A 23623-nucleotide genomic window follows, 5' to 3' on the forward strand; every position below is an offset into this window, starting at 1 on the left:
TTTGCTCTGTAGGCAAACTGCAGGGGGTCCAGCAAAGGGTCAGTGATGACCTTCAAATAAGCCAACACCAGTCTTTCAAATGACTTCATGGCAACAGATGTTAAAGCCACAGGTCTGTAGTCATTGAGTCAAGTGATCTTTGGTTTCTTTGGGATTGGGATGATGATGGAGCGTTTAAAGCACGAAGGGACTTTGCAAAGCTCCAGTGATCTGTTGAAGGTCAGTGAGAAGATGGAGGCCAGCTGGTCAGCGCAGGTCTTCAGACAGGCTGGTGAAACACCGTCTGGGCCTGGTGCTTTCCTTCTCTTTTGTTTTCTAAAGATCTGGCGTACGTTATCCTCACTGATCTGAAGTGCAGGGTGGGAGGAGAGGGGGGTGGCTGGAGGTGTTGATGGCTGTGTATAGAGATGGTCAGGGTGGATGTAAAGTGTCTGGTCTAGGGTCTCAAATCTACAATAGAAGTGATCTAAATCTTCAACAAGCTGTTTATTGCTCTCGATGCTAGGGGATGGTGTCTTGTAGTTGGTAATGTCTTTCAGGCCTTTCCACACTGATGCAGGGTCGTTGGCAGAAAACTGGTCTTCCAGCTTTTTGGCGTAGCTCTTTTTAGCCACCCCAATCTCCTTTGTCAGAGTGTTTCTGGCCTGATTATACCAAATCCTGTCCCCGCTCCTGTAGGCATCCTCTTTGGCCTGACGCAGCTGTCTGAGTTTTGGTGTGAACCATGGTTTATCATTGTTGAATGATAAATAAGTCTTTGTAGGGATGCATAAATCCTCACAGAAACTGATGTATGATGTAACAGTTTCTGTGAGCTCATCCAGATCGGTGGCAGCAGCTTCAAAAACACTCCAGTCAGTGCATTCAAAACAGGCTTGTAAGACCTGCTCTGTGTCGTTGGTCCATCTCTTTACAGTCCTTATTTCTGGCTTAGCAGTTTTAAGTTTTTGTCTGTAAGTTGGTAGCAGATGAACCAGGCAGTGATCAGAGAGTCCTAGAGCTGCTCGGGCAAAAGAGCGATATGCACCTGTAATAAAGTTCGTTATAAGGGAAGGAAGGAGGCGGGAACCGGCGAACATTCCAACAATAAAACTTTAATTAAATAAACAATAAACACTGAAGTAACCGGCAGCCACCTCACAGTAGACTGCCGGCCATAAAACATACATAAACTAAACACATGTCCGGGCCCGGTCCTCTCTCGTCAACAGTCCTGCCGAACATCCTTTTAAGCTTCCAATCTCCTCCGTGATAAGATGCGGGACCGGTGCGCGCACAGCTGCTTCCACTTATCACTCACGCCACCGGCCCTGCGTGACGGCTCTCGTCCCGCCTTTCTCACCACAGCACCTTTTATAGTAGTGTAGCAATGGTCTAAAATATTATTGTCTCTTGTGGGGCATGTGATATGTTGTTTAAATTTAGGCAGCTCACGTGTGAGTTTTGCCTGATTAAAGTCTCCTAGAATGATAAAGACAGAATCCGGGTGTTGTTGTTCTGTGTCTGTGATCAGATCAGCCAGCTGTTGCAGCGCAGTCCACACGTGTGCTTGTGGTGGAATGTAAACACTTACGAGGATGACTGATGAAAACTCCCGCGGCGAGTAGAACGGTTTACAGTTAATGAAAAGCGCTTCCACATCAGGACAGCACATCTTCTTTAACGCAGTTACATCTGTACACCACCTTCTGTTGATGTAAAAGCCCCACCACCGCGCGTTTTCCCCGTTGTCTCCTCATCGCGATCCGCTCTGAACAGCTGAAAGTCCGGCAGATGAAACGCGCTGTCCGGAATGGTTTCGTTCAGCCAGGTTTCCGTAAAACACAGAGCAGCAGAGTTTGTAAAAACCTTGTTTTTGCTTGAAAGCAGGCGAAGTTCGTCCATTTTGTTAGGTAGAGAGCGGAGATTCGCAAGATGAATGCTTGGCAAGGGCGTTCTTAGGCCGCGCTGTCTGAGCTTGACGAGCGCGCCGGCTCGCTTCCCGCGCTTGCGTTTCTTCCGGCGTCCTCTCCACGCGACTGCACTGACTAAAATATCCAGCAAAACGTTAGAAAAATCGAAAAATGGTTGCATAGTAGTTGGTGTCCACTGCCGAATGTTCAGCAGTTCGTTCCTTGTAAAACATAAAACAGGACAAACTAACAAAAACAGCAAGACTACTGGAGAGCTCCACACCGAGGCAGCCATTCGCGGCGCCATCTTGAATATCAGAGTACCAGTCACCGTCAAATCCAGCCACTTCCAAGTCTGACACAATACAACTGTCCACAATTATCTCCTGGCCCATGGTATGTAAAATAATCTTTTTTTTTCTCCCAGAGAGATTCAGTCTATCCATCAACCCTATTGTACAGAAGGATGCTGAACTGCCCGAGTCCAAAAATACATGGGTCTCTACTATCCTTTGACCACTCCTTGATTTTACCTTTACTGGTACAGTAGCGAGCTTAAAGTCTTGTTCACCAGCCCCAGTAAGACCACTGGTTTGAACTTTCACCAAGGAACTGCCCATTGCACTCTCGGAGTTGATCTTGCTTTTCTCAACATCTGCTCCCTTATCCTTGTGGTGAATGTGAAGCATACTAGGGTGCTTTAAGCCGCATATTTTGCAAGAGAGACGTTTCCTACACTCCTTACTTATGTGACCAGTACACAAACAGCCAAAGCAAACTCCAGTCTTTTTTAGGAATTCAATCTTCTCACAAAACTCTTCTTTAGCCCTTAAGCCATGTGATTTGGTCCTGCTGCCTTCATTATTTGACACCAACATTGGTGCATCCTTTAAGTTTCCAAAGGATCCGTGAAGGATCTGTCATGATTTTCACTTGGCGCTCCAAAAATATCAATCACAATATCAACAAACTCTGTTCTCCTATGATGCCTTTCCTGAGTATCACATGACACTGTTCTCCACTTGTCTCTCAGTTTGTAGGGTAATCTTTTAATCATATTGGCAGGTGTATTCAATTCACACAGACTATGAACCGTATCCATGGCATTGTAACATCCACGTAAGAACAAACTGTATGCATGTAAAGCCTTACTGTCTTCTGCCTTGATTGTTGGCCATGAAGAAACTTTATTCAAATAGGCAGATGTAATCATATGCTCATTTCCAAAGTGTTCATGCATTAAAGTCTTTGCCTTTGCATGTCCTGAGCCATCAGTCTAATGTTGCCAGCTCCTAACAAGTTGTTGTGGTTGCCCCCTAGTGTACTGCTCCAAAAAGTGTAGACTATCATCAGCATTGTCAGCCTTTTTCTCAATCACCTGTTCAAATGACCGCATAAAAGAGTGGTACTGTAGAGGGTCACCATCAAATATTTGGATGTCTTTCCTTGGCAGGGATGCAAGACATTGCTGGTGCACCAGCATTGAGGTTAACTCATTCTGCTTTTCCATTACAGAGACAGCATGTGGTCCTGGTCACTATTAATGTTCGTGGAAAAGGGTATATGGACATCTCTACAATGAGACATTGGAGGCGCAGTAGTATTTGAAACCATGAGCGGTCTCGTGAACACAAGGGCGCCTCTGGTGGAGATTTATAGTATTGTTAGCCCTTTTTTGCTTTAACCTGTCACAGAACAAATCGGGATTTCCAGTCTCTGATTTTCTGTTTAAATCCTCTCCAGGGTTCTGTGGAACAAAAGTCTCTGCATAAATGTTTAGAGCTCCCACAGTTTTTCCTTTTTCTTAAAATAGGACTCCATGCCATCAGATTGATGAGAAGAAGCACTCCCGCACACCAGACTCAGAGGTTCTTAAAACATTCACTTTTGCCATTGATGTGGCTATATCAGCCTTAAACTGAAGTTGTTCCTTTTGTTGTCTTAATTTCTCTTCCTGCTCCTCAAGAGAATGTTTTTCCTTTAGCAAACTTTGACGGGCAAGCAGAACAGCTATTTCCGCCTTTGCCTTGAGGCGTGCTGATGAAGTAGTGGAAACGTTTGATTTTGAATCTTGTTTTCTACTGCTTATGTTTGATATACTGTCACGTGGCAGTATGTCATCCTGGTCATCCTGTTGAGATGATGGTTGCGGTCTTCCCTTTTTTACAGCCTCATGAATTATGCCTTCTTCCTCTGACTGAACCTCCTGGTGATATTTTGCATTATAAGTTTGCTTTGCAATTTCTGAAATACACACTTTGGCATCATTAATAAATCCTTGATTGAATACGGTGATGCTGGCGAACCATGCATTTTGTCTTTCTTGTTCCTCTGATGGGATTAAGGGTTTCAGAGATTTGTGCATGGCAGTGGCATTTCAAACAATCGCAGCAGAACATCAAACTGTACTTTAACTTGTGAAACATTTTGATCATCTCTCAATCTTGCCGGACAAAGCGTTTGCAGAGATTTTTCTCTTCTCCGTTTTAGGGGAGGTTGAGGAAGCACCAGCATTTGATCCACTCATTTTGTGTTCACAGGCATATGCAAATAGCCACCACAGTATGAATCCAACGTAAAGCCAAAAACCACGACAATGGCTTGCAGGCACAATATAATAAACAATGCGCTGAATCCAATGTTAGCCAACAACAATCGTGTGCGGGCACAATATAATAAACAACGCGCTGAACCCAATATAAGCCAACAACACGCTTGTAACGCAAGCCGATCAGTGACAATCAACACCGAATGAACAATAACAGCACCTCAACAAGTGTCAAAAACCCCCTGAAACTGCGCTCAACAAGCCATAACACAGTACTAAACTCAAGTTACATACCACTTGTTGTGTGCGCTGTTATAGGCTGCCGCTCTCTGCTTAATCAATCCGGAACCGTGTATATGTCATCTCATTGCCGTTGTTTAGAAACATCTCTAAGCAGCAGTGTCCAATGCTTTCTGCTTCAGGTGCGAAAAGCGCCACACTTTTTTTAATGCAGCTGGCATTTTCTCCCAATGCTCAGCGTATCAATACAATTGAATGTTTGCGTTGCAAACTTCACAAGCAGATGTACACGAAAACCAAACCAAGAAAACACCATCATTTAAACAGACAAAAGCAATACGATCAACGTTAAAATGAAATAGAGAAGGGAAAAAACGAAGCAGATGCATAAACAGAAACACATAAATTTGCATTATATACATTGTACAACTCTCATATTCCAAGTCTTAGTGATGAGTTAGAGATACTTTAGATGTACTGTATAATCAACAGGGCAAAGAGAAATTGCAGTAATATAATGGATGGAAAGCATCATGGGAAAAATAGTTAATGTCTTAATGATTTTAAGAACATCTTCAGAACGTAATTATTGTGTTCAGTAGCCTACCGTTTCTTGCGTGTGTAATATGGTACCGTAGAGCGGGATCAGATTTCATCAGTAAATTCATGTTTTGATATCACAAGTGTCATATCACAAGATAGGCCTATGTATTATAGTCCTAGTCATCATAGCGGCATGATTGCAAGTAATCTTTTCGAAACTTGATTTCAACGAGAGGTCATGACACATCATCATAATAATAAGGTTAAGCAGCAGATGTGTTGAGAGCTTTACATTGGCTGTTCTCTCGTGGTGAAAACAAGAAGTAGAGACACAAGGATTGTACTGGATCTGATCCGTGTTAAGGCATTCATTCCCACAGGCACATTCCAGAGGTCCGGAGAAACAAAACAACATTCCACAAACAGCCATGTTTCTACTAGCCGCTGTCATAAGAGCAGACGGACCACACCAAACCTTAACATATGCATTTCCTGATCCTTCTGTAACTGCACTCTAGTTTTGTGGCCGTGGACAGAGCTGGCTCATGTCCTCTGTAATGGACACAGAGAGTGACGTTTCCACAGCTCATAGGAACAAAAGGCCGCAGTGACGTTGACATTTGAGTAATATTTACATACAGTAAACGTCAGATTTGCAGCCCACTCAGACAAGCATCTGCTTTACATCCCACATTTCTGTCCTGTAAGGCTTTTGTGTCTCTTTGAGGTTTATGTGTGCTGTACAGAGGACATGTTGTAAGAGACTTGTTCAAATGGACTCTCGCTTGAATGTGTCCGGGGAGTTTCAGAGGATTACATTAGCCTACAGTAGAAAAAAAACAGACGAAGGGCTCTGTTGGAACGTAATGCTTTCTCGTCTAAACATGCATGAGTGTGTGTCTCTGAAACAAAAACACATTTGTGTCATGTGGGCCTGTCAGCACAACATACTACACACCGATAGTGTTAACAGCAGCTGAATGTGGGGTTTTGTTCTCAACAGGTGACTCCACCATATTGAATAATGTCAGTTACCATCTTTAAGAAAGAGCATTCATGTGACGTTTGTTTGTTGTATGGTCATATAGTCTGTTACACACACGCACACACACACACACACACGCACGCACGCACGCACGCACGCACACACACACACACACACACACACACACACACACACACACACACACACACACACACACACACACACGGCTGGTTGTTTTCTCACACAGGGTGTGGACGGGGAAACTCAACACGGTCAGTGAGTTGCCTACCTAGACAACAGCTGCTTAAGAAACATACATTTGTACTTCATAGAGAAGTTTGTGTGAATCTCTCCTAATAAATAAAGGCAATTTAAAACAAGTGAGAAATATATAGCCTAGAAATATTTGTTCAGTTTATTGAAGAGAAATTCTATAGGGAATGAATGTAAGAAAGGAGTATTTCACATCTGTGTGTCTCTTTAAGTGTCATCTTACCAACTCAAAAGTCTAATGGGTTTTACTTCAACTCCATTTATTTATATATCACATTAAGTGCTTCACAAATGTGCAATCCAATACACACAAGACCAACAGCATTAGAACAAGTCACTTCATTTAAATGATATTCAATTGACTACTTGCATTTCGTATTTATTTAAATCAAGTCATGGAAACTTGACGAATGAAATACTGTGTTTGTTAAGAGCGTCTTAAATCGAAAGAAAAGTACATTGAAATGAAACGTTTACATAATATGATTGTTATAGACCGACAGTAATGTATATTTTCATCGCTAAATCTGGGGTTTGAGACAAGGCCCTTGTGCGAAGCGTCATGACGCAGTGACACCACTGTTGAAGACACACCCCTTGATGACGTCCAGCACTCTTTAACCGCAAGATCCTTCCGCTCTCTCGACGAGTAATGTGAAACAGAGCCGCTTCCGGTCTCAGACATTGACGTTAAACGTAATACCGTTGAGTTATCGCGTAGGTATCGCTGAGTAAACGGAATACACCTCGTCGTGCTGCGGGTTTATTGGATTTGAAGAGAGAGAGAGAGAGAGGAGAGAGGAGAGATGGTGCTGAAATCTGAGGACGGCGTCGGTGAGTGTCGAAACTTACTCAATAACACGCGCGAGCTCTCGTACACGGTCTTCTGTTAAGTTCATACACTTCAACTCTTATCACGGAGTTACACGTGTGTATATAACTGTGTATATAAGTATAAGTGCGTGCGCGTGCGTGTGTGCGTGCGTGTGTGTGTGCGTGCGTGTGTGTGTGTGTGTGTTTGCGTGTGTGTGTGTTTGCGTGTGTGTGTGTGTGTGTTTGCGTGTGTGTGTGTGTGTTTGCGTGTGTGTGTGTGTGTTTGCGTGCGTGCGTGCGTGCGTGCGTGCGTGTGTTCCTAACACGGGCTTTTATGGTTAAGAACACGATTTGGAGTGTTGGAGCAGTTTTGGAGGAGTGTTGGTGTGTTGGAGGAGTGTTGGTGTGTTGTTGGAGGAGTGTTGGTGTGTTGGAGGAGTGTTGGTGTGTTGTTGGAGGAGTGTTGGTGTGTTGTTGGAGGAGTGTTGGTGTGTTGTTGGAGGAGTGTTGGTGTGTTGTTGGAGGAGTGTTGGTGTGTTGTTGGAGGAGTGTTGGTGTGTTGTTGGAGGAGTGTTGGTGTGTTGTTGGAGGAGTGTTGGTGTGTTGTTGGAGGAGTGTTGGTGTGTTGGAGGAGTGTTGGTGTGTTGGAGGAGTGTTGGTGTGTTGGAGGAGTGTTGGTGTGTTGGAGGAGTGTTGGTGTGTTGTTGGAGGAGTGTTGGTGTGTTGTTGGAGGAGTGTTGGTGTGTTGTTGGAGGAGTGTTGGTGTGTTGTTGGAGGAGTGTTGGTGTGTTGGAGGAGTGTTGGTGTGTTGTTGGAGGAGTGTTGGTGTGTTGTTGGAGGAGTGTTGGTGTGTTGTTGGAGGAGTGTTGGTGTGTTGTTGGAGGAGTGTTGGTGTGTTGGAGGAGTGTTGGTGTGTTTTTGGAGGAGTGTTGGTGTGTTGTTGGAGGAGTGTTGGTGTGTTTTTGGAGGAGTGTTGGTGTGTTGGAGGAGTGTTGGTGTGTTGTTGGAGGAGTGTTGGTGTGTTGTTGGAGGAGTGTTGGTGTGTTGTTGGAGGAGTGTTGGTGTGTTGGGGGAGTGTTGGTGTGTTGGAGGAGTGTTGGTGTGTTGTTGGAGGAGTGTTGGTGTGTTGTTGGAGGTGTGTTGGAGGAGTGTTGGAGGAGTGTTGGAGGAGTGTTGGAGGAGTGTTGGAGGAGTGTTGGAGGAGTGTTGGAGGAGTGTTGGAGGAGTGTTGGAGGTGTGTTGGAGGTGTGTTGGAGGAGTGTTGGAGGTGTGTTGGAGGTGTGTTGGAGGTGTGTTGGAGGTGTGTTGGAGGTGTGTTGGAGGAGTGTTGGTGTGTTGTTGGAGGAGTGTTGGTGTGTTGTTGGAGGTGTGTTGGAGGAGTGTTGGAGGAGTGTTGGAGGAGTGTTGGAGGAGTGTTGGAGGAGTGTTGGAGGAGTGTTGGAGGAGTGTTGGAGGTGTGTTGGAGGTGTGTTGGAGGTGTATTGGAGGTGTTGTTGGAGGTGTTGTTGGAGGAGTGTTGGAGGTGTGTTGGAGGTGTGTTGGAGGTGTGTTGGAGGAGTGTTGTTGTTGTTGTGTTGGAGGAGTGATGGTGTGTTGTTGTGAAGGGCTTTTCTTGTCATTCTTCTCAGTTTATCTATCACATGGGCTGAGAGGACCTCATAAGAGGATATCGGGGATGTTTTGATTCTGTTAAATGCTGAACCACAATAAGAAAGCCTCTGCAGTGGGAAAGCTGAGTTGTTGTGGTCCTGACACGGAAACAGATCTAGTGTTCATCTTTACATATGTCTGTGTGTATAAGCAGACAGGTCTGAACAGGCCTCCACTTGCCTCTCTCTGTTGGATTCATATACAACATTCCAGCGCTGGGAAGTGGACATTAGGCTTAAAGTGATGATTCACAGCAAAATAAACATTCTGTCATCATTTACTCACCTGCCGGTCTTTTCAAACATTTACAACTTTCTTTTTTCCACAGAACACAAGAAAAGATATTTTGACACATTCACTTGCATTGGTTTGTGAGTCCAGTGCTGTTTACTTACCAAGTTTCTTCTTTTGTGTTCTGTGGAAGAGAAAAAGTTATAAAGGTTTGAAGGATGACAGCGTTTTCATTCCAGGGCTGTCGTGGCGTAACGGTTAGAGAGTGGGCCGTGTGACCCAAAGATCGCAGCAGGCACCTCACCCTATATGCTCTCCGGGCATCGCTCACAGCGCTCCGCGTTCACAAGGATGCTCTTGCATTGATGCACTCTTCCACTGCTTATAATGTTTTAATGTCAAGTGTTCAAATGCAATTTTTACCAGTATTTGACTGACATGTTATCAAGTCTACTTTACTTTACTTTATAGAGCCACAACAAAATGAGACAAAACTGAGTAATTGTGACTCACTTGCTAAGACTCACTATTTTCACTAGGAGCACTGTGGCCAGTAAAATATTAAAGGCATACATTACATCAGAAGATCTTGTATAAATTCATTATAAATATGACTTTTAATAACATGCATGACAATATATATACAATACAAATGATTAAACCAGTTTGCCTGTTTGTGACGTATGATCGTCGTTTCTTACTTTAAAACTGAAACTAAACAGCTTTTCCTGGCAAGATTTCAAATTTCTTCTCATGTGGCCAGTAGTCGTGTAATAAGAGGGATAATGTTCAAGCAGCCGGCTGTTATTGTGATCTAAACCCCTTCAGTGAGACACAAGACCCTTGGCTTCACGTCCTGATCACACTATTTCTGCCATAACACCGGCTGCCTGAACATCATCCCATACTTATTGGTGACTGTTAGTTATCTTAGTCTTTAAACATGTATAGCTGAATTCTTATTACCAGCAGCTCTTGTTCTTCTCTTTGTTGCGTGTTGTTGGAGGCAGCGGTTCTGTACATTTTGAGGTTCCCAATGTCACTAGCCCAAGAAGATTATATATTGTAATCCCTGCGAGCAGTTCGTTTAGGTCCTTAAAGCGTGACTATTTCCATTGTCAATTTGGTGCATCGTGACTTTTCAGATGTTGTATATGCTAAAGGTATTGTAAACCTACACATCAAGTGTGCACATCGTCAATCTAAAATGAGTTGAAACCGAGTTCTGAATGTCAGTTCAGAGGAGAGCATTGCATGTTTAGTGTTTGATGATGTTTATGTTTGTTTCGCCAGTGCCTGATGACCTCACACCAGAGGAGCAGAAAGAGCTTGAAAACATCCGGCGTCGAAAGCAAGAGCTGCTGGACGACATTCAGGTGAACATCAGACGGATTTTCAATGATATACATTCAGCTGGTTGTTATGGCAAGATAAACCTAGATGGTAGCTGTGTCTTGTTTCGGAGGCTGCGTCCTCTGAATGAAGCCGTTTACAGAGGGTCCTCAGCATAGATGTCCTTCTTGAGGCATATTGGAAGACAAGGAAACAGGAAGTATCACATTTCCACTGAATGTGCAGCTGTTGCTGTTTATTCCAATAAAAAAGAATTGTAGGTTATGTCCGCAACAACTCATGCACCCTCCAAATTTCTGTGAAAGAAAGGTGCCTGAAACGAGACGGCCTCAATGACGTGCTGTATGCGGCCGACAAATCACAACTGTGACATCCAGAGGACGCAGCCTTCGAAGTGAGACACAACCACTGGGGTCATGACCCCATGCAAATTGAAGAAGCCTTGACAAAAATGAGTTGCGTCAAGTTCAATTGTGTATCACTTATAAAGTGAAGTTAATGTAAACATGAATTATTAAGCACATAGAGCTGCACGATTTAGCGTTAAAAGATGTTAAACTGCTCTTATGATTGTCTTTCAGGATTGTGTTACATTACCTTCACATCTTAACTAGACAGGTTTGAAACAAAACTCTAACACATCCGAATGCGCGCTTATATCTGTCATTACGGTAATGGAGAAACTGCGCAGAGCTTTTCATCATGTTGCTCAACATTTCATGTTTTCAGGTTATTTCCAGTGTTGTTATGTTCTTTCTTTAAAGAAATGTAGATAACCTTTAATTGCTAGTGCCATCTTATGAATTTGTTGAAAAAAGAACCGCTTTAGTTTACCTAGGGTAAATGTTTTAAGAACAATTCTCACTATAGTTACTGTATGTTAACCATGAAATATGTCATCATTTCGAAGCAAATATTACATGCCTATATAAACTACTTTTTGTCAGAACCTCTAGTAAATGATGTATTACTTTTAGTCGTCACTCTATTTGAAACAAAAGAATCGTGATTCTCAATTGATCCTGAATCGTGCAGCTCTACTTGAAGGCATTGAAAGCAAATGTTGGGCAAAACACGCCCTTTTGACATCACTGTATTAACTTCAAACCTAAAAACTGAAATAGTTGTGGTGTAGTTTAGCTTTCCGCTGGTTATTCACTCTGTATGAAAACAATGTGTCCGAAGGGAAATGAGTCAGTGTGACAGGAACAGGGCGGGATTGTTCAGAAATGGACACACACAGACGTATGTAGTTACGAAGATTCTCCATAGCCTTAAAGATTTTTGTTCAAACAGTTCTGGGTTACAGCCCAACACTGACTAAACAATGATACAATAATTGTAACATGACAAAACACTCTGTGGGCAGATTAAGGGGTGCAGAATTAAGATTTGTGCTCGCAGGAAAAGACTAAACCTGTCAAACCGGTTCATAAGAAAGTGATTTACTCATTTTGACTGAACTTTGCAAACAACCTTGCCAGTGTGTATCACATATACTGTATAGTGTATAAACACTGGCTTGACCTTTATTTAAAGAGAGATACTGTATTGATAGACACACTAGCTTTTTATTGTGCTCCTTAATTATTGAACTTAGTAGCACATTTACATTCACGCATTTGGCAGACGCTTTTATCCAAAGCGACTTGCATTGCATTATAGTACTGTACATTTGTTTCTAAAGTATGTGCAATCCCTTGGCGGTGCTAGTGCCTTATCTAACCACTGAGCTACAGGAAAGCTGTCATGCGCGTTAAGCCCTGGGTGTATTAATCACCAACATACACTTCAGGAGCTGCTTTATGTGTTTCAAAATATAAACTATACAGCAAGAAAGAAAGAGAACGATTATAAAGCGGATGTTATGGGCAGAGGTATGGCAGGTTGTGTGTGTTTTGTGTCTTTCTTGTGTATTGATCATTGTGTGATCTCTCACTGAAGCGTCTGAAGGATGAGATCGCTGAAGTCACAAGTGAGATTGAGAATCTGGGTTCAACAGAGGAGAGGTGAGTGATTTCATGTACACACACTTGATTCTCATCTGTCATTCATGTGTGACGTCCAGTCAACCTTAACAGAGTTGTATTCACAAAGACGGATGGAAGGAAGCCGTTCATAGTGGGTTTCAGTCTGATCTCAATGGAATGTCACGACGGGATCATTTTCATCAATGCGTACTTTGTAAATCAAACACGTATTAAAAAGAGGAGAACGTACAGCTTTATCGATATGAACCACCTCGTAGAACAGTTCTGAATAGCCACAAGTTCCCTTTGGTGAAGTCACTGCTCACCTTTAACCTAGCGACACAGCCCAAGTGAATGTTGAATCCACATTATTTTATTGAGCAGAATTCAGACGAGACAGACAGGGATGAGATTACAGCTGCCAGGTTTTAAACAAACAAACCATTAGATCCATTAGTCAGCGGGTTGGAGAGTATTTCTGTTTCAGGTAACAACAGGCTTTAGTGTCAGAAATGATAAAGAGTCTGATGTTGTACATTCTGCAGGAAAAACATGCAGAGGAACAAACAAGTGGCCATGGGCCGCAAGAAATTCAACATGGATCCCAAGAAGGTACGAAAAGAAAAGCATTGAAGCAGTCAGTGTGTGTCAGAGACTACACAATGAATAATGATATATGTGTGTGTGTGTGCAGGGAATCCAGTTCCTCATAGAAAATGATCTGCTGAAGAACACCCGTGAAGACATCGCACGATTCCTTTACAAGGGTGAAGGTCTTAACAAGACGGCTATAGGAGATTATTTAGGAGAGAGGTGAGTGTGTGAAGACAATTCCTATCAACTGACATAAGGGCTTCTCACACTTGACATGGTTAACTGGGGTAAACAGAATCACACTGTTTAGAGTTCGCCAGGGGTTAAGAGATAACTCTGGGTATTCATAACCTGACGTTTACACCGTACATCTCGAAAATCTGGATTATCTTCCTTATTTGCATATGTCAACAGTGACGATTGCATATGTTTTCATGCTGTTTCATATATGACTGACTGGTGATGACATCATATGACAGATATTTATAATCTACTTCAGATCAGATGGATGCATGCAGTAATGTTTAAAGATGAATCACACGGATCATAGATGTGTACACTAGTTCTATCTATGTGATATTTTACTGTGGAGTTTAATGTTTTCAGCTACAGGAAATATAAAGCAGTACTTTGTATATTTAACGTCTATTTATTTTGGGCTGACAGTACACAAGACCCATCTACATGTTTGTCATTTTGGATTTCATTTGCCTCCTGGCTTTGTTTCTTCGTTCTTGGTGTGGCTGTCCAAAGAGTCAGGAAGTGTTGGACTTTCAGATCACTATCTCTGACCTGTTAGAGAGGATCATCATCAGGTCTCGTGAGGGATGTCACGTCCTCCGCTGGCTAGCAGAGAGGTCTAATGTGATGTTTGAATAATCCTGAGATACATGATTGGGACTCTACAGTTACACACATTTGGCATGCTGTTAGCGTTTGGTTTTAAAGCGGGCAACACCAGACTGACCTGTCATTTCCCAGCCAACTGTGTGCTTGGGGTTGTAATAGTGGTTCACGTGTAGGCTTCTGGTTCCGTCCCAGTTTCCCTCAAGTCTAACCCTCCTGTTATGTTTGGGTTCAGTAAAGCTGCTCTTTCTAAGATTTTTAGCAGACGTTCAGACGTCTCAGAGAAGTATTGCAGATGAGCAAACTGTGTATTGCAGGTGTAAATGCAGACGTCAAATAGACGTAAGCCTGATGGATTGTGCTATCTGGGTTGTATATCAAAACATTTCTGGCTCGGTATAACTCCTCCACGCATGAAATCATCGCTCAAATGTGCACATGATAAAAAAATGACACAATTGACCCAAAATGTACTCAACCTCATGCTGTTCTAGTTGATCATGTTGAATGGAGTAAAGGATGTGGTCATTCTCCTGTTCTCGGTGAACTGGGTTTAGGTGTCGTATGCATTGCTTTGAATAAAAGTGTTGGTTTTTCTTGCCTTGTTCCGCAAACAGAGATGACTTCAACATTCAAGTCCTTCATGCCTTTTTGGAACTGCACGAGTTCACAGATCTGAACCTGGTTCAGGCGCTCAGGTAAAACTGTAGAATCCATCCTCCAGTTTGTATGTTTTCAATAACGCTGGTGTTTCAACAACTGACGTCTTGATTTTATGATGCGTCTCCACACAGACAGTTTCTCTGGAGTTTCAGACTTCCTGGTGAAGCACAAAAGATCGACAGAATGATGGAGGCCTTCGCCCAGCGCTACTGTCAGTGTAACCCTGGAGTCTTCCAGTCCACTGGTGGGTCTCTGGAGAACAGCACGGCCCCCCGCTCTGCATATTTACATCTGACTCTTGTTTAACACGCCTGATTCAAATCACCAGCGCCAAGTGTATATCCATTGACATGATTCTTACACAAACACGGAGCAATACAAACACAGCTGTGAAAAACCTTGAATCTGGGAATTTGACAGGAACTCATGAGCCTGTGGCTCTTAATCTCCCTCCTCTTGAACATTCCTATTTAAACCTTTAATACTCGATGTTCTCTAGCCGTGTGCATGATTGTGATTTTCTTTCTTGTTTGTAGACACATGCTACATCTTGTCCTTTGCCATCATCATGTTGAACACCAGCCTTCACAATCCCAATGTTAAAGACAAGCCCGCGGTGGAGCGTTTCATCTCTATGAACAGAGGCATTAATGATGGAGGAGATCTTCCAGAAGATCTTCTTAGGGTTCGTCTCCTCTCGCTCCTGGTTATGTCCACAACACATGTCTACATGTATGAACTGATCAAGCCTCCAGTTTATTTAACACCTTTTTATTTGAATGCAGACAGCCACTGTTACCCTGGACCTACACATTCACATTAGTGTTAGTTATCCACACCCAGGACCCTCTTATAACCGTTTTCTGCTTGTCTCACTTGATTTCTTTTTCTGGCCTGGACGTTTGTTTGTGTAACATTTAACAGTCATCAGTTATTTTGATTCGTGCAGAACCTGTATGACAGCATCAAGAACGAGCCCTTCAAAATCCCTGAAGATGATGGCAATGACTTGACTCACACTTTCTTCAACCCTGATAGAGAAGGCTGGCTGCTCAAACTGGGTGAGTGTGACGGAACGGACACAGTATTTGTGAAATGGTTCTCGCGCTTGGGACTCTACAGTGAGCTGAATCTAATGACATACCGCTACATGATGTGATGAAATGTCATCATACTTTTCCCACATAGACCTATAACCAGCAAATGGCCAGATGACACATAAATGCGCCATACGGTGTTACAGCAAAAATGTAGGAAAAAAACCCACCTCTATTTTAAAGAGAAATATGAATCAGATATAGCGGTTTATTTTCTACATATTTAGTGTCACACCACACGACACGTGTATGGTACATTTGTAAACTACCCAAATACATGCTTTGACAATCACTGATGCTGGAGTCTCCAAACAGTTGTAATATGAAGTAAAGTAAAAGATTTACATTGCAGTAAACACATTTGATCGTTTTGCAGATGTTTTTGTATGAAAAAAGCAACTTAAAGACGACAGGATTTAACATGCTGCTAATAAAGAGTAGGACATTATTATAGTGCATTATGTTCATCTGAATCTTTATAACCAGAAATATATCATCAACATGATCACATACATACACGCTGATGACACTCTCTCTCCTGACAGTGTTCTGAAGGTGCTGATACGTTCTCTGTACACTTTCTATCAAGCCTCAGTGGGGCGGTTTCCCGGACAGGGCTTGAATCTTACAGGTGTCATATATATATATATATACATATTTATTGTGTGATTGTTTTGTGTCAAGGCGCACACAGTAATGTAAAATTGTAAGGTATGTTTTTAAATCCCTGTCTGGAACACAGCCCATATGTGAAATGTGTTTCAATACTCATGGATACACCTTTAACAACTATAATGCAGTCTTACACAACATTTGCATTATACTTCTTCGAGGTTTATCAGTATTGTGGTTTATTACAACTCTTTCAGTAATGTGTGTGATTTATAGTTCCCTTTAGAGTACATTACAGAGGCTTTCTAGAAAGTGTTGGTCAGCGGTCAGTTTGTGTGGTAACGGCAGTGACTGTTGATTGTCACTTAATCTGCCGTGACAGCGTGTGGGGAGTATGTTTTCTTATTTAAGTTAATTTTGTTTCCCTTTCTTCCTCGTTTGTTTGTTTTTGTTCCCATGATTTTGGCTGTTGTCTTTCCCTCAGGAGGTATGTACACCTGTTCTTCCCTCGCTCATTCGCTCGCTCGCTCTCGGGTGCTTCGGGTGGTCAGCGCTGCTTCTGTCCCCTCCGTTAGCTTCTCATCGTTATGTGTTTGTTTGTCCGGTTGTCGGGGTTCTTCATGGAATCAGTGGCTCATCCACGTGGTGGTGGGGGCTTGTTATTTGATTTTGTGTTGTGTTGTGTTGTGTTGTCCAAACATTCTCTTCACATGTCCTTCCAGCTTTGGCATCTGCAGTATCTGCCCTGAGCGCACGACCGTACACTCCATCATCATTCTCTCACCTTCATGTGCTCCAAACAGACGTGACAGGGGAAGGAATGACAAGTCGTTCACTCATCCTCGTGTCATTTCTTTCTTCAGAACACAAAAGAAGATATTTTGAAGAATGTCGGGAATCAAACAACACTGAAATCCGTTGACTTATAAATATCTTCTTTTGTGTTACAAGCACCTGATGGTCAATAAACGATGACAGAAGTTTGGGTCAACTATCCCTTTAATGAGTGATTTTCTCTTGGTGGGGTTTGTGCTGATAAGACCGTGTCAGAAAACTGCACCTGAACCAAAGAGCTGCTCTTCATCACGCCGTACAGACGTCTGTGTTTGTTTGTGTGTCTGTATTTGCTCAGACCGAACGTGCTTTGGCCCTTGGTGAGACTCGAACATTAGCACATACATTTATAAACAGCATGTCAATCTTACTCTTTGTAAGGCGCAGTGAGCGTACATCCATCACCCTGAATCTCTGACATTATATCCGAATGCTGATAAAACACAGTGTCGGTTCAAGAGATCATAACATTTGCTTGACAATATTATTGCTGTCACATGACAGGATTGTTACAAAAATCACCATCCGGACAGAATACAGGGGTCAGAGGTCATCCTAAGCTCACTGGCTGTCAGAAATGATTGCAGATCATTATAGTTCTGTTTACATGTCCCCTAAATGTTGCAAAAATGATTCAAAAACTACATGTACATGAAATATATTCCGAGCAAAAAACTTCTGCGCCAGCGCACACCTAGGGTTGCCAGATTCGCGTACCAATTTCAGTCCAATCGCTATTCAACACTATCAAAAAATCTAGCTCACTTGACCTCGTGTAGCCCAATTATCAACATCAGATGAACAACATTAATCCGCTTTTAACCCACGTGTAAGAAACAACTGCGAGAACCGATTAAAAATGTGCCGATCCTGCCAGCCATTACATTAATGGTTTTATAATATAATAAATTGTTAATAAAACTTTCATAATGTAAACACAAGAGGCGGAGCTATAACGCCTCTGCGCGCATTCATTAGCACCATTTTCAGTCTCCTTGAGCCATCAATCTGATCGCAAGTGGATGATTTGGTTACGTGTAAACATAGAAGTGCTTTTTAGTGTAAAGTTCCCTCTACTAATGCACATGTGAAATGAAAACGGTCTGTAAGCATTAGTTCTACACAATGAATGAACATAAACACAATATGAGTAAATGCTGTGAATGTTTCATGGGTCACACGTGTTACTCAATGTGCAGCTGTTGATGTGTTCTCATACGGCGACCGCTAGGTGTCAATGAAAGGACGAAAGAAAAAACACCAACATCACATGTGCTGCAAATACTCAAAACACAAACAATTACTCAAACATCAGCAAGCAAGTGACAGGACGACAACAGAAAAGTGTTTTCCAACGAACGGGAAGCTAAAAGTCATGAACACAAATGAGATGTGCTTGTAGTTTAATGAAGAAGATTTAACCACCACAGTTTTCAGCGTTTAAACCTACAGTCAGTGTGGTGAGATGTTTTCCTGAAACTGTATGCTGCATCCCATAAGAGCTACTGGTTGTCATGGTGACAGATGATTGACGGCTGTCATTTGAGCATGTGTGTTGCTGTGCTTGGGTGTGAACGTTCATGTAGAAGAGCTGTCTTTCTGTTTGTCTGTCTGTCTGTCTGTCTGTCTACACTCACACATCTGTCTCTCTCTTTCTCTCTCTCTCTTTTGTTTGTCAGGAGGACGAGTTAAAACCTGGAAGAGACGATGGTTCATCCTCACTGATAACTGTCTGTACTACTTCGAGTACACTACTGTAAGTACACACTATTAAAACATCAACATTTTCAGATATGAAGAACATACATTTGTCATGTGAAACCGTATTCATTGCAAAGTTTCGATTTAACAAAAGAAAGGAAAGATTTTGTTATACGTTTTTGTTGTTTATTTATTTTATGTTTAGGCAATAGGTTTTTCTTTTCTTTTATATACTGTCTTAACTTCCAGTTTATTGCTAAGTTTTGTTGTTTTTCTATTGCAAAAGTAAATTAGCAATATTACGTGCAATCCATGTTGTTATTGCAAATCTGTTTATTGATAATATATGTAAAGTATCTCTAGCTCATCTTCTTGTAGGATTTGCAGTTATATATACATATACAGTTTATATATATATATGCGCAGTTATGCTTTGTACTGTACCCAGAGCCACAATGGATAAAACCCTCTTTCATTCCTTCCTTAAAGGAATCATTCACCCAAAATGGACAATTGTGTCATCATTTCCTCTCCTTCTAGTTGTTCCAAATGTGTATACATGTGTTTGATCAGATGGACACAGAGCAAGATATTTGCAAGAATGCTTATAATCTCAACACCCATGGTCAAATCATTTTGTTTGTTCAGTTGAACACAGAAGACATTTTGAAGAATGTAGGACAGCAAACAGTTCCGGGCCACTTTTGACTACCATTGTATTTTTCCTACTGTGGGAGTCAACGGGTGTTGAGATTATAAGCTTTCTTCCAAATCTCTTTTCCCTGTTCATACAGATTTGGAACAACTCGAAATGAAGACGGAATGTTCATTTTTGGATGAAGTATCCCTTTAAGAATAAGTCCTAATTAAACAATGTGTGCTTTGGGCTTCCGTAATAATGTCATATGTAATGCCTTTATATGTTTGTACATATGTATTTATATAGATACATATGTATCTGTACATGTGTATGAAATAGCATGGATAGAGATAGCCCTACAAGTGATATGAAATATGAAAATCTGTGTTTGTTTGACATGAGTTATTCGTTGTTTCTGTACAGTTACAATCAATAGACTTTTTAAATCGTATTTTATTTGTTTGAATGACCAATTGTTTTGAAAAAATGTTGAATGTCATTCGTGGTGTACAGTACATTGGGAAACCAATTTGTCTCGTGTTCTGTAGGATAAAGAACCGCGAGGCATCATCCCACTGGAAAACCTCAGCATCCATGAAGTCGAAGACAAGAAACCGGTAAACAATCTGCTCATGTATTAGAAAACATCATTGCTCATTTTAGCACGAATGGCTACCGTAACTTTCACCCACGGTCATGGCATCTGTTCAGACACTGCGTATTATCCAGCAGATGATATCACATTTGCCAAAATGTGCAGAATACAGTAGAGCACACTGCCTGAAATCCCACAATGCAATGCAAAAGGCTGCGTGCGATCTGTGATGATGTGCGTGTTTGTTTGCTCCTCAGAACTGCTTTGAGCTCTTCATACCTCACAATAAAGATCAGGTGATCAAAGCTTGTAAGACGGAGGCAGACGGTCGAGTGGTTGAGGGAAATCACACATTCTACCGCATCTCTGCTCCCACCACCGAGGAGAAAGACGAGTGGATCAACAGCATCAAGTGAGTCAGGAGTGTTTTACTTCAGTTAGCCGCGTGATGATGACCTGTCTGCCTTTTGTTGTATACAGCCGTGACAGATGGCAGCGTTTTCTCATGTTCCTCCATGTCTATGTGCAGGGCGGCGATCAGCAGAGATCCTTTCTATGAGATGCTGGCTGCCAGAAAGAAGAAGGTGTCATCTATGAAGAGACACTAGAGAAGGTTTCTCAGGATGATGATGATGATGATGATGTCACAGATGTGTGTGTAACTGCTGGTGAAGACAACCATCATAATCATCATCATCATCTACAGAGGGAAATCTTCACCAGGATCGGTGAGGTCAAACCTGTCTGTCCTCTCGCTCAGCTCTAGTGTGTGTGTCAGAGAGAACATGATGTTTCTCACACTTAACCAAAACTCTTCTGTCTTGCACACTTTCATTCCAAATCAGCGGGTCTGACAGAATGTGGAAAACCAAAGTTTCTACGTGAATGGGAGGAGGGAAGATTTCCTTTGCGCTCTGTAGGGATGTAACGATTCACTGTGAGGCGCTTGAGAATAGAATATTGCGTGACGATTCAAGTTGGTTGAGATGTCAAATGAATCGCGATGCATGTTTTGACCCGCAGGGGCCGCTGTGTTTACTGCAAATATAAGTCAAAAACATCCAAGCTTAGGACTTAGTTTGTTTATATTAAAGATACTTTTATACTATTGATTTTTTTCTGATTTGATTTGGAATTAGTTTTAAAATTGCAATTTAGTTTTATTTGGCATAAAATATATATTTGTTTTACCAAGAAATATGCAGCATTAGAGAAATAATGAAAGGGCAGTTTTCATTTTAAATTGTTTCAAAAGAAATGGTATTGTGATATATGTCTGATGAATGGCTGAAGTGAATCGTTACATCCCAGTGCTCTGCAATAAGTTTGTTGTGCATACTGTTAGTGACGTGTGTATTTAACTATTAAAGCATTGGTTTTGTTTGGCATTTGCATCGGTTTTCTTAGCTTCTGCAGCGTTTGTGTTTTTATTGTCAGGTCAGGTGTGTTGTGATCGGCTGAACGTGCATGCATGATGCTACACACACATGAACACACAGTAATGTTGTGCCATTCATTCAAGCTTGTCATGAAAGGAATAACAATGTTTGTTTAATTGGGATTGCATCTAGGCCTCGGTGTGTCTCATCTCACGCTTTTATTCTTTCATCTGTTCTTGGGTTTCTCTCAGTCTGGCCGTTTGCTTCTTTAAGCAAATGATTATACTGAAGCAGTATTGGATTAATTTATGTAAGATGTACATATGTTAGTGTATAGAGAATATTGTTTTCCATTTTATAAATGTGTTTATGTAGCAGCATTGTATTCGCTGAGTGACATTTTCTTTCCTTCTCTATTCTCATTTGGGGTGGTGGCGAGACCTTGCTGAAATAAAAATATGAGCTCCATTTTCTTTGCTTTTTAAATGGTTGTTAGTTTTAAGAGAATGAAATGCACAACTGAAGAGAGCAGGACAGAAGCACATAATACAAATCCAGCAGGGGGCATCCTGACTTTAGGGATCGCTTGAGAATGGTTATCAGTTACTCTGTACAAACTACGGGGCACAAGTAGTCCAGTAACCTACAGTAATCCCTTAGATTACACATTTCTTGTAACGTAAACTGACTACTTTTTGATGACGTTTGTTTAAAAGTGTCTGTTTTGGGAGTCCACAACAATTTTCTTGTTCAATTTTAAAAGAACATGAAGTACTAGAAATTGGTCGAAGGCCTTTATACTGAATGACTACAATACAACAGCACGTGTAGTTGCAAAAAAAGGGGTTGAAGAATAGAAAAAAGGCCTTTTATACAGTGTAGATATCAAATCAATGTCAATGGGTTTATATTCATGCAGTGAGGGGCAAAACAATAAGGTTTTCGCGACATCATTTTGATTCATAAATACCTGCCTATACTGTATATTGTTATTAATGTGGCATGAATAAAAGTTTTTAATAGCAAATGCAAATGTTGACAAATTACAGGTTCACACAGTCGCAAAACAACAAAATCAAATTGTGAAAGATCAAATGAATCAGCTGCCTGTGCTTGTGCTTGGATGGCTGGATGGATGATATATTGTGAATTCAGCAGCGCACATCTATTTGGATTCATGACTTATGTAGTTTCGCAATGAATGTTGTGATTTAAACTAACCCTAGTATTATTGTTGCTGGATTGTGAAGATTAATACACGACTGAATCTGTGCACACTTTTGTGTATACTGTGAATATTATATACTGTATGTTAGTCATTATTTGCAACTAATACAGAATATGTGTATTTCTCATAATTACAGAGAAATGCATTTTTCTGGAACGCTACATATTACGTCGAATTGTACTAAATGTTTTGAGGAACTGCCGAATGTCTCTCTCACTTTCTGTTCCAACCTGCTGTGCTGTGCCCCTTCAAAAATAAAGTGATGCTATTTCATTGGAGGAAGTGACATCAGTTTCAATCATCTGCTCAACACAGATTGATGATGAAGTTTCTCCTTCAGGGTGGCACACATTGGCGTTACATTGGGAAACATTCCACATTGGGAAAGATGTTCAACTTGGAAAGGGTTGAAATGTCACAGAACATGGTGGAGCTCATAATCCTAACTTTACTTGTGAATAAAGCTTATTCTGTTATGATGTGCGAGACCTTCCTTCTACAGTATGTTTGGACAATTTGCTTAAAGTCCCCATGAAGCGGAGGTAGCGACCGTTTTTACGTCCTTATTCAGATTTTCTGATTTTTATTAAAGATTATGAGGCTACACCCACATTGATAAACTTTCAAGAAACGCTGCAATACTTCATGAAAAACTAAGAATTGTCATTTGTAATTTCACTGAGACTTGAATCAATAATGTTCTGGAAGAACTGGTGTTATTGCGAAGGAAATATTTAGTTACTTCCTTACAGCAATGACGATATCATGATTGAAATTAGACACAGAAGTTGGTCTTCTGAAAGAGGAAACACTGTCACATTACTGTATGACGGAATCCCTCACATGATCACACAGAAACCATTTCTTTGAGTTGGGTTGAAAGTGTTCATAAAAGTCACTCACTTCCACAGGACAAAGAGCTCTTATCAAGTTCCC

At 41.5% G+C, this 23623-nt stretch overlaps 1 protein-coding gene across 3 annotated transcripts; it reads left to right on the forward strand.

Moving 5' to 3' along the window:
- The first annotated feature begins 7035 nt into the window (after positions 1-7035).
- On the forward strand, positions 7036-21468 carry LOC306893705 (cytohesin-1-like). Of its 3 annotated transcripts, XR_013786610.1 has the most exons (14): positions 7036-7315; positions 10469-10551; positions 12473-12537; positions 13044-13110; positions 13193-13311; positions 14556-14636; positions 14733-14845; positions 15138-15286; positions 15551-15662; positions 18824-18900; positions 20034-20102; positions 20338-20492; positions 20610-20808; positions 20926-21468. XR_013786610.1 is itself a non-coding variant. In XM_079455675.1 (13 exons), the coding sequence occupies exons 1-13, from the start codon at positions 7288-7290 to the stop codon at positions 20686-20688; spliced, it is 1197 nt and encodes a 398-aa protein (XP_079311801.1). In that variant the 5' UTR covers positions 7036-7287; the 3' UTR covers positions 20689-21468. The 3 variants fall into 3 exon arrangements, 2 of the variants coding, with proteins under 2 accessions (XP_079311801.1, XP_079311800.1); XM_079455675.1 differs by having other exon boundaries at positions 20610-21468; XM_079455674.1 differs by lacking the exons at positions 18824-18900; positions 20034-20102; positions 20338-20492; positions 20610-20808; positions 20926-21468 and adding an exon at positions 16795-17330.
- The last annotated feature ends 2155 nt before the right edge of the window (positions 21469-23623 follow it).

Source organism: Barbatula barbatula, assembly GCF_947034865.1.
Source record: "Barbatula barbatula genome assembly, chromosome: 5".
Taxonomy (NCBI): Eukaryota; Metazoa; Chordata; class Actinopteri; order Cypriniformes; family Nemacheilidae; genus Barbatula; species Barbatula barbatula.